Source organism: Carassius gibelio, chromosome B17 (genome assembly GCF_023724105.1).
Source record: "Carassius gibelio isolate Cgi1373 ecotype wild population from Czech Republic chromosome B17, carGib1.2-hapl.c, whole genome shotgun sequence".
Taxonomy (NCBI): Eukaryota; Metazoa; Chordata; class Actinopteri; order Cypriniformes; family Cyprinidae; genus Carassius; species Carassius gibelio.
This window is the reverse complement of record NC_068412.1, coordinates 26,027,581-26,039,835: the sequence shown is the minus strand read 5'-3', so window position 1 is coordinate 26,039,835 and position 12,255 is coordinate 26,027,581. Positions and strand designations below refer to the sequence as shown.

Genomic DNA, 12,255 nt, shown 5'->3' with positions numbered 1-12,255 from the left:
TGTTAAGTGACATGCCCTCCAGTCAAAGCTGTGTGAAATCTGCCCACTTTTCATTGGTTAAGAAAACCAGCGATGCTGAAGAGAAAAGGCTGATCTGAGCTGCCCAACACAGCCTGCCTGTGATAAACACTTCATTATGATCCAATCACATGATCTGCTGGCTGTCTCTTATGCGCAGCCATTTCACTGCATGCAAATAGTAATTCTCAAGCCATTAAAATGAGTTATGAAGCATTTATGCATTGAAGCCACACGTACTGTATGTGTGCATACATTGACCATAGCCACATATGAATTATGCATGGAAATCAACTACCAAGGGTCAAAGAGAGAACTCTCACAAAGCTTATGAACATGTCCCGGTCTTGTAAAAATGTAAATATTAGAATTTATAATTAATTATATAATAATATAAGTATAATTTATAATTATAATCTAATATTTATATAACACATATTATGTAATTTAATTATTAATGTATTAATTATATTTAAGTTTAAATTTTAAATTCTAAATATTATATATAATAATATAATATAATGTGTGTGTGTGTGTGTGAGTATATATATACACACACACACACACACACACACACAAACACACATTTATTTATTAAATATTATAAAATTTGACACTTATACATAATCCAAGAATTTATGTTAATCACCAAGAAATGAATTCCTTCTTCAGAACATTAATGCAAATCTGAACATAAAAGCACCAACCAGTACAGATTATTCATTCAACCTTACACCAAACTCCTCAAGCCACCAGCGGGACATGAGCATGACATTTTAGTTAACAGGGTTTTAAATGAGGTACAATGTCACACCTCTCTGGACAGAATGAGAGCGTGTGAGCGGCTCGAGGGTCTCAGCGTGTGTGGAGATGACGCAGCTCATTTATCTCCTCCTCTCGGTGGAGCCGGTCAAACGGGAGACGACTGCACCTCCTCATTAACCGGGGACCCTGGGCATGATGAATGGGATGAGGGGGAATATCACAGCAGCTGTAATGGCTCTAATTCCCCGGGTTATCTGACAGCAGGACTGGAAGAGAAGCCCAGGGTCACGCCACATTCACCTCAATTAGTTTTCAACAGCTCCTGGGAGACGATATCTCAGAGAGGAATGGCTGTCGCATTAATTACATATCATACAGGCCCGCTGCCAAACTCAGCTACTTGAGGACGGCTATTTTAAAGAAATACCCAGGTGAATAGAGTAAAAAAATATTGCATCATCATACAGTTATTTCCCAGTTGGTTGATTAAAAAAAAATTCCAAACATTTTTGGAATTACAAGCTTTCTCAAATGTTATATTTAAATATACAAATAAGGTATTATCTAATAATATAAGCACTTATTTGCATTTATTTTCATAATAGAAATCTGAGGACTGAATAAAGCCAGGTTCAAAAATACTTGTTGATATATTAGAGTAGGGATTTTTTATATTGTTTTTTTTTATCAATCATTAAGTCGAAAAATACTGTCAATGGTAAGAAAAAAATAACTTTCACCATGCTTTTATGAAACAAAATGTATAAAATCAGGTGAATAGTATATGACTAAACCTCTCTGTAAAACCCTTCAGAATCAAACAGTAAAAATGTAATTAACTAAAATACATATTTCAATTAGTTTAACAGGTTAAATGCGACAGCATAAACATTTAAAAGTGTATTTTGGATGTTATCTTTCCATTTTAGTCTGAAGCAACATGCTACTGTATGTAAAGTCCCAAAATCTAGAGCATGAAAAGCAATGCTTTTGTCTGAAGCATAAGGAATTATATTGAATGAACACATTTTCTAAACCAGATTTTTGTCATCAAAATGATGTTTTTTAGCACGGTGCTATATGCAGTCACCAGGACATTGACGTTTCTTATTCATACTTATTTTTGGCCTGGTGTATGATCAAATGAGGTGCAGACGTACACACAAGTCATATCTATAGACCAGAAGCTCACATAGACTTAAACATGGACACATTAGAAACCACAAAGCAACACCTGGGTACTACTCAGAACAGCCAAGCTTCTAGGCAGGAACTTTTACAAGTATGATTTTCTTTAACAAGATGTTCAAAATCCAGCTTCTCAAAATGCACACATTTGCACACACAAGCAGCCGGGACACGTTCTGGCACCAGGAAACAGGAAATGACACAAGCAGGACTTCTCCAGGATACATTTCAGCTGCATCACTGTCACTGATTAGCCCACGCACAAATGTGGAGCGCAAACGTCTTGAAAGTTTCTAAATCATGACTCCGCTATGCAGCTGGAGACCTTTCCGAGCGTGTGAGGAATTGTTGGGTTACTCTCGCTTTGTCTGCGGGATTCATGAACGTGCTGAAACGCTTAAACCAGAGAGCTTCTTTAATCAAGTACATATGCTCCAATCTGTTCCTGTGTGTTTCGCAGCCACTTCCTGTCTTTAGTTCCCACACATCCTACATTTCAGCATGTTAAAACCTACATATTATTCCCTCACCATTCTCATTATCATTGCAAACTTTAATTCATCATGTTCAGAAAAAGAGAGAAGAGCAAATAATATGTTGACTTTGGAAGGTCAATTGCCAAACTTTTAATTTACAGTAATAAATCATTTTGCAATCTTGTCTTATAAATTGGACGTTCCCACAGTTTGTGGTGTTCAGGATCTGAGCGAGAACAACCGAATGAATGACCACCTCCTAAACCATAATTAAAGCCAGATAAACTTGGACTCTCAGATTAAACAGAGCAGAACGGGGCTAGTCGTCACATGGGACGTTCTCCGAAATCGTTTTTTCACTCTTGTCAAGATGATGCAAGTTGTTGTATGTTTTAAATGTTAGAAATGGGTCAGCGCTGGAAATAAACAGATGCCAGAAGGAAAAAAAACAATGAAACATTCTTACCCAAATACAGGTTTTAAAAAAAAGTAAGAGAGACCAATGGGAATTTAGTATTTAAATACATGTAAGAAACAAGACCAGTAGGAATTCTGTATGCAAATACTGAACATTCTAATGTAAGTCAGTAGGAGGTTTTCAAACTTCAATTTATTAAAAACATAAAGGACCCAAAGCGAGACAGAAAAAAAAGCTTAGGCAGAAAAATAATTGCAGAATTTTAAAGTTTAAAACATGCTAACCTGAAAGTCTGAGCAGCATCAGTGAAGAGATCTTAAAACTATTGACAACACATTCATATTCACATATTCAAGTCTAATAACTCATCTAAAGCATCATGACCATTAGAACATGTCTATTTACAAGTTCCATTGGAGAACAAGACAACCCCCCACTGAAAAGTCACACTCACCACTGTTTGAGTCGAACATGTGCTCCTCAGTCCTCGACAGGCATGTCTGAAGCTCAGTTTGACTGCTGAAACTTTCCCTGGACGCTCAGAGAACAATACATGCTGCTCTGACGGAGGACTGACCCCCAACGATCCATCACACAGCGGCCGGCCAGCGGTGAGAGCAGAGGACATGAAATACACTGTAGGGTGGAGCTCTCTCTCTCTCTCTCACACTCTCTCTCGCTCTCTCTCTGTCAGAGCAGATACTGCCACCACAGTTGAACAAACTCCTTCCTATGTGCTTTAAAAATGTGTGACTGTGAGGCTGCTGGGGCAGAAGCAGATAAGATTACACTGACAAAAGCTCAGCAGACCTATCTTATTATCAGCATGGGTAAAAAGATACGGCCCATACGCTGCTGACGGGAGGAAATCTAATTCAGCAGGGCACAGAAAAACTGTGCAAGTTTGATATGGAGATATGAATGACACTGATTAAGGTGAATCTCACAAATAAATTTCAGGTTCATACAAAATTTAAAGAGTGATTATATTTTCATTGAAAAAAAATCAAGACTATTTTGAGGACTTAAATGTTAGCATTATATTTTGTTTTATGAAAAGAAATCTACTTATGGTAAAAGTATGGACAGCATAAATTACACTATATCATATAATATATATATAATATAATATAATATATTAAAATATAACATAATAATTTATTATTATATTACTTATAATTAAATTCTTTAATAATTAATATAATTATTTTTACTTGCAAATCAAAAGGAATTTTTTTATCAAGTCATTCTCAATATTTTATTAATATAAAATAAAATATAATAATACATTTTGCATAAAGTCATACTCAATATTTTATTAATATAAAATAAAATATAATAATACATTTTGCAAAAAGTCATACTCAATATTTTATTAATATAATATAAAATAATAATATAAGACATTATGTAAGTCATATTTTACTTCCAAATCAGAAAAAAAAGAAATTCCATTTTGCATAAAGAATTGTGCATAGTCATATACTTAATAAAATAATGATAATAATAATATATAACGATTGAAATATTGATTGCATAATAACTTTGTACTGCACAACAAATATGTGTTAACATTTTTTTTTAAAATGATGTTTAAATGAGACTGACCCATTAGGGAACCAATCAATTGTTTGGTGAACAACTTCAGCTCACAAAGACTTGCACACAAAGAGCTCTAAACGCCAGTAGATGGCAGCAGACATCAGCTTCACATCACTGTCCATTAGAAGAGGTCTGAATGCTGGACTGACATCAGCAGTTAGCAGTATCTCCTCACACAAGCATAACCAAAACCACTAATTGCATGGTATACATTCACAGCACCAGTCCAAATCATGTGCCTCATTCATTCAATGCGTGCTGTTCTTTATAAGTGATCTAACTCATTGAACAATTAAGTATATAGTAGAAAAAAAAATCCTCAGAGACTATTCAGAATATTCATAATGACAGCAGTAACTGATATCAATAAATCCCCCCCAAAAAGCAAATCTTGAAAAAATCAGCGAAGCAAAACTGAAACAGTATCATTTTCAGGCGGCTGCAGTGTCATCTTCACTGATTCTAATGAGTAATGTAGTTTTGTTGTGTCCTCCCGTTGTCTCTCAAACACTCACAGACATCACATTCACTTTCACAGCACTATTGATCAGTGAGACTGTGAGAGGAAGCGGATGGGAGTCTGTTTGTGCTTCTGGACATTAGATCAGTGGCAGATGGCCGGCCGGGGATCTGCATCACGTCTGTGTGTATTTGTGGATGGTGGGCACATGCCAGAGGGCACAGTGATAGCGGAGCCAGCGCCAGAAAGGGCATATTTACACACCAGTGCACCGGCAGAGAAACTGAGTCTGTCTTCTCTGGACTTCACATCTTGCTGGCTGTCTGAACTCACTCATACTGCAGTTCATATCTGCACTCTGCATCACGGACAGGCCACTTCTGAAATAAATACACTTCTGATTTACTATGCAGACAAAATGTCCACTATCAGACCACTTATAGAAATGAAGCTGCAAAAAGAGGTTGTTCGGAAATCACAATGAGAACATTCAAATATGCCCACCTGTGTTATTATCAGGACACTGTAGTTTTATTCATGTTTTGTAGTTCTAACAAAGTTATTATTTCAGTTTTAGTTTTTGTTATTTTAGTACATCAAGTTAAACTAATTGAAAATGAGAAATGCTGCTTCCACAATTAGCTGAACTAAAAATTTTTAAAGGTTTAATTTTTTAAATACTAAACAGTTAGTTCATTTAGTTTCTAGTAACAAAATTCGAAAAAAAAAATTTTTTTTTTATATATATAACCCTGGCCCAGCTACGTTTCCACTTCCACTCAGAAACTTGATGAATCACATTGTAAACTATTTAAGCTCAAATTTAAAACAGGCTTTTTTTTTTGAGAGTAAAATATGTTTTGTGTGTGTATATCTATATCTATATATCTATATATATATCTATATCTATATATCTATATATATAGATATAGATATAGATATATATATATATATACCATTTTTGATGGCATCTAAGCCATACGGGTTATTAAAAAATCTTTCCAATAATTAAATTAATAATGTAGCTTATTTATTTCAAGTGCATAAAATAAAGTGCTCTACGAATTTTTTTCCACATTGAATCTCTTTTTTCATTGTTGAATTTTTCTTATTTTTCACATTATGAAGGTAAAATGGGTTGCAAATGCCATTTCATTTTGTCTTTACAAGCCAAACAGCCCGTTTCATTTTCCATGTTTCAGAAAGCGAAAAACTTTTTTGGCAAAAGAAATCTGGTCTAACATTATAAACGGACTTCTAATGAATCCATCCGTCTGAGTGAGAGTCACGGAGTCACACAGCTCTTGCATGGTGAACCGAGTGATTCACATCAGGGCTTGACTTTCTGTTTGTCGTTTGTTCCAGTCATCCAGTCAAGCGAGAACACATGTGACTCATGCCCATAACAGCTATCGCTCAAAATCTGCCGTGATGCTTCCAGACACTGGATATCTGGCTCTCTCTCGGGGTCGTACAGCCCCATGTTGGTCATGTTGTGTGATTGTGAACTCAGCGTGACCTTCTGCGTCTGGATAGCTGAAAGCACATCCAACGGGCCGCAGCTGTGCATAGAAAACTAATTCTTCATTCAGCTACTTATTTAGTTTTGCAATATGTGGCTTTAATTTTGCCCTCTTAAAAAAATCAAGGCTGATTCAGAGGATTGCCAGATGTTTGATGTTCCAGCTTCTCACACAATTACATCAGTCAACATTTCTGTGCTAATTACATCAACTAATTATAATTTATGAACCCATTTTGTGAATGCACTGCATTTTTTTGAATGCATCTTTATGTTTTGTTGCTGGTTATGGATTAAAGCAACATAAATCACCAAATAAATATCCGCAATAAAACTGATAGAGCATCTGCAGCCCATTTCACTTCCATATGTATATTATTTAAATATAGCATATTCAGCAGGGGAAAATATAAGTTGTGCGTACAAGTATGAGTTATGGGAACAGATTTGGTGAAAACATCACTGCTCACCAATGGATCCTCTGGAGTGAATGGGTGCCGTCAGAATAAGAGTCCAAACAGCTGATAAAAACATCAAAAGTAATCCACACCACTCCAGTCCATCAGTTAACATCTTGTAAGGCTGAAGTTGTGTGTTAAAAAACAAATCCATCATCAAGGTATTTTACTTTTAAACTGTTGCTTCCGGCCAAAATAACAATCTATAATCCATAATAATGCTTCCTCCAGTAAAAAAAGGAGATCCCCTGTTGTCCTCTCATATCAAAAGTAAACGTGCTTGATCTGTGCAGATTTCTCTCCCAATTCAGACAAGATAACTTCATCTCTGGAAAAAGCAATAACATGGATAGAGGACTCACATTTTAGCCAAAGGCAATGGCTTGAAAGTAAAAATGTCAAAATGATGGATTTGTTTTTTGTTTTTTACAAAAGACACGCATTTTCAATTTACAAGACATTAACAGATGGATCGAAGTGGTGTGGATTACTTGTGGTGTCATATCAGCTGTTTGGCCTCTCATTCTGACGGCACCCATTCACTGCAGAGGATCCATTGGTGAACAAGTGATGTAATGCTACATTTCTCCAAACCTCTTCCCATGAAGAAACAAACTCATCTTCACCTTGGTTGCCTGAGGCTACATACCTTTTCTAGCATATTTTCATTTTTGGGTCAACAACTCCTTTTAACTACATTAATGACAGCAATGTCTTTACAGAGGTGGTGCATTTTGATTAAAGATTATGTAAACAAACATTTGTACTTCATTTGGAATGACGTGCATGGTTAAGTCATGCACTATAGCAACAGAAACCTACATTAAGTTAATTTCACATTGACGTTAATAGTGACAAATGAACGAAGCATGATGCTCCCAGCGGACACGTCTTCTGCGGTGTATAAACTGAGCAGACTGTAAATAAGCAGAGCTCTGCGTTTAAGACACTGCATGTGTTTTGACCGTGATGACCTCCAGGGCAGCAGGACGGCATCTGTGTGGCCCATCTAACAAGGACAGACAGCTAAGTGAATTTTGACAGGTCTCTAGAGACAAACGGGGTTAAACAGACGTGCCTCTTTGTAACCAACTGTCAGTCACCCGTGTGCTCCTGTCACACGCTGACAAACAAAAACACTTCAACCATCTCACAGAATATATGCTCGTGTTGAAATTATGGCTAGAGTTTTTCTACATCACCTTGTCACACAAAAAGGGATCTTCCTCTAGAAAAAATGCCAATATATATTTCTAACATCAGGATCATGTTTAATTCAAAGAAGCCAGCATTGTGCTCTTAAATTAGCAATGGATGAGTGACCTGGAATTCCTAAGTTTCTAAGCTTGTTATCATCTCAAAGAAAACATCTCAGACTCTCACCTGCTGGAAAGTCAATAAAGTGTCCCAGTGAAAACACACTGACCTCACTTCTCAGCGACAGTGAGCCAACCTCAGAGTAACAAGTGCATCTATTGTGAAAGTCCTAATTAAGATTTAATCAGTTCCTCCCTGCCTGCAGATGTTTCCACAGAGACTCCACCGCCGAAGCATGACCTGAAGACATCTATACCATAACAAATCCTGCAGGTGACCTTACCTTGACCTGAAGCAGCTGTAATGAGAGAGAGAGTATAATCCAGTAAATCTAGCATTAATCTCATCTGACTAACCTCAGCAGATCAAAGTGGATTTATAAAAAATGAATTTCCTTTAGAGTATCATGAACATTAGTCCATTTTAGCTTCTTGTTAACTTTAAAAGGATTTTGGAATCGTACATTACACAACGGCAAAATGATCATAAAAGTATTGGCCACATGTTAAAATGACCACATTTTTCTCTTCAACAAGAAAATGCTGAAAATCAATAATTCGCATCCGGAGCCACATTGAGATCCTCGTATCTCTGGGAGTGAAGCATTTAGGGCCTCAAAAATGGTCATATCACAAGAAAAGTTTATTAAGAACCACAATCTAAAGTGATATTGCGATATCTTTATGTATTCTTGAGTTACAGGCGTGCAAACTTTGAAAAAGAGAATATTTATGTCACTCAGACAAGTACGTTCAATGTAATTGTTCTGATAGAGGAAAAAAAGATACATTCTATCTTCAACAAAATTTGTTCTTCATACATTCTTCTTTAAAAGAAAAAGTATCAACTGTATGCAAAGTAGGACTGCACAATAAATCGTTTGCCATTATCATGCGAATCTAGTCAGTAAAGCCGGCTCTGTGATTAGTAGTAAATCTCCATCTTGTGCTTTCAGATAGAGCGACATTTACTACACAGAGCCATAGATCACTGACAAGCTACACAATATCGCGTTCATAATTGCAGATGAATCATCTTCGATTATGAACGTGATATTGCACAGCTTTGACACTCATGTTGTTCGTGCTTGCCATGCGGAAGACAGCAAGTGGATATGAATGTGGTATTTCATGGACAGAGCAAACAAGGCTTACTTATCTAGACTTTGCTGATGATAGCGCACTACTAACAGAGTCACGAGAGAAGCTACAGCAACTTACCACCCTGTTAGAAAGATTTGCACTTAAGATCGGACTGCGGATCAACATCAGAAAGACCCAAGTGATGCAAATGAGTGGAGAAGATAAGGACCTACTGATGCCAATTACTACTGGCAACCAGCCACTCACAGATACAGACCAGTTTACATACTTGGGCAGTGTTATCGCACAGGATGGCGATGTAGAACCAGATGTAACCCAACGCATTGACAAAGCAGCCAATGTGTTCCAAAGGATGCACAACATCTGGATGTCACCCAGCATTAATACACCACTTAAGATCTGTCTCTATGTGTCCATCAAAATGGCAGGGCACATCCTGCAGCAACCAGAACAACGCCTTGCAAAATTTGGACTGACTTGGATGCCCTCCAATGGATGTCGAAGGCAAGAAAGGCCAAAGAAGATCTGGGGAAGTAACTTCAAATAGGATAAAAAGCGAACTGGCATTAAATGGTAAGAAGTTGAAACCCATGGAGGCAATTGCTATCAGTGGAATTTGCTTAATGCCCAATGTGCCCTGTAGCACTGATGGACCTAAGAAGAAGATGTACAGCTGGTCAGTGATCTATGGCTCTGTGTATTAAATGCCGCTCTATCTAAAGGCACATGATGGAGATTAACTACTAATCACAGAACCGGCTTTACTGATAAGATACGCATTATAATGGCAAGTTGATTTATAATGCAGTCCTAATGCAAAGTGTTTTTTAAAATCTAAAAGGACATTAATATGTTTTTAATATTTCTTGAGTTACATGCATGCAAACTTTGGCGAAAAACACAAGAATGCTTTTCTCATTTTTGAATGGTCACCACTGCCATATAATGTAACAAACATCAAATAGAAGTCAATAGATTTTATTTAATTTTTTAATCTGAAGATCTCTGGTTGAATTAACATGTAATGACCCCAAAGATGTCAGGAAAGACAAATCATCATGAAAATTCCAGTTCCAGATGAGTTCCAGGAATGTCATTTCAGCTTCACCTATAACTGCAAAATATCATTCTGTTTCTTCCTAAAAGAGAACCCTTGTTGTTCTCATCTAGTATTGAACGCAGCAGGCCCTGTGACGTAGGAACAAGGCAGTTCCTCTGTCTGGTGGTGTGTCCTCTTGTCCTCAGCTCTGAATCGGCGCTGACTTCTCTCTGTCATCTGAACGCTGATGCTCCTCTGGGCTCGTCTTTTCCAGCACACTGCCTCTGACACCTTGATGTTGCACTTAGAAATCTTCCAGGGCTTGGCTTTTCTGGTTACACAACGTCCTTCTGGTGACACATCACCACCTCTTCACATCCCAGCAGACCCACGAATTCCTGACAACCTGCTGATCTTTCCAGAACTGTCCAATACTGTCTATATGGTTTCCAGATCCATCTGAATATTAACTTCATAGATAAAGACAAAATTTTAAATAATGCTGAGAAATCTGATTGGCTAATCATAGTATCTTACAGTCAGAAATCTGTGTATAATAGACCGCTTAAGTGCTGTATAAATGTGTAGTATATTTTATATATAAGCACATTTTTATATATTTATATAATACACTTGTATATAAACTTTATGACTATATATATATATATATATATATATATATATATATATATATATATATATATATATATATATATATATATACACACACATACACACACACATATATATAATAGATCTTTTCCCCAAATATATCAGTAAAATAATAAAGTATGTTAAATCAATATATATATTTATTCATTTTATATATATAATATTAAATATATATATATATATAATATATATAATATATATATTATATATAATTATACATATGATGTGTATGTGTGTGTGTGTGTGTGTGAAATATAAAATATATAAAAATATATAAATATATGATATTAGTATATTAAAATAATATAATTCTACAGTCACTTTAATATTATAACATTTTATAATTTGTAAATAATTTCAATTATATTATATTTTAATCACCCACATAATATAATATAATATAATATAATATAATATAATATAATATAATATAATATAATATAATATAATATAATCACTTATATGAAGACAATAATTACTAGACTTGATTTATAGGACTTTTTTTAATTGTAACAGCGTGATATAAAATTTGCATTTGGTTATAATGAATTTGGGTTTACTTTAATTATCTTATAATATAATACAAATCAATTCTGACTTTAAAAGCACCAAAAATCTCTTGACTAGTGACTAGTGTTACATGACATTAATTAAAAAACTAAACAAAGCAATTAAGCGTCTTTTGTCTTCACTGTGCTGCTGGCATTCAATACACATCATGAATCATGAAACAGATTGATTTTTCAGTCGATGCGTCCAGCTCTTGCCCTCCCTCCCCATGTGGCCAATTTAAGGTTGGTTGCCCGAGTGTCAGGTTTTCACTGCTTTCTGCCTCGTCAATAAGCACTGAATCAACACAAGATCCTCCAAACACACGACACTAAAACATTCAATATCACAGACACTCTGAGAATAAAGAAAACTAAACACAATCTAACATCATCTTCATAAGAACATATTCCAGCACTGAATCATATCAAGAGTCATCGGAGAAGGACAGATCAAAAATATAATCACAGAGATATGATCTCAGGGTGTAGTTTTAGGGTGATTTTAACATAATAACAGCTTTCATTTGTAGGCTGTGTTATATGCACTCACTCACACATTTAAAACAAAGCTCAATTAAAGCCAATGTGAATCACACTGCAGTCAGATAAACGTCTCTTTCTCTTTCTCCTTATTTAATAAGTGTCTCAGTCCGTATCCCAGTCCCA

At 35.7% G+C, this 12,255-nt stretch overlaps 1 protein-coding gene across 4 annotated transcripts in view; it reads right to left on the bottom strand.

Moving 5' to 3' along the window:
- The window catches only part of LOC127976276 (SAM and SH3 domain-containing protein 1), an 81,595-nt gene that overhangs the window by 20,044 nt on the left and 49,296 nt on the right, over nt 1-12,255 (bottom strand). Inside the window, exon 1 of one of the 4 annotated variants that reach the window (XM_052580586.1) lies at nt 3,320-3,508. The exons of the other annotated variants lie outside the window; for them this stretch is intronic. Within the exon in view, the coding sequence (XP_052436546.1) occupies nt 3,320-3,493 (174 nt within the window). The 5' untranslated portion in view covers nt 3,494-3,508. Of the gene's footprint in view, nt 1-3,319; nt 3,509-12,255 lie in introns of those variants that run through there. 4 annotated transcript variants of the gene reach the window in all.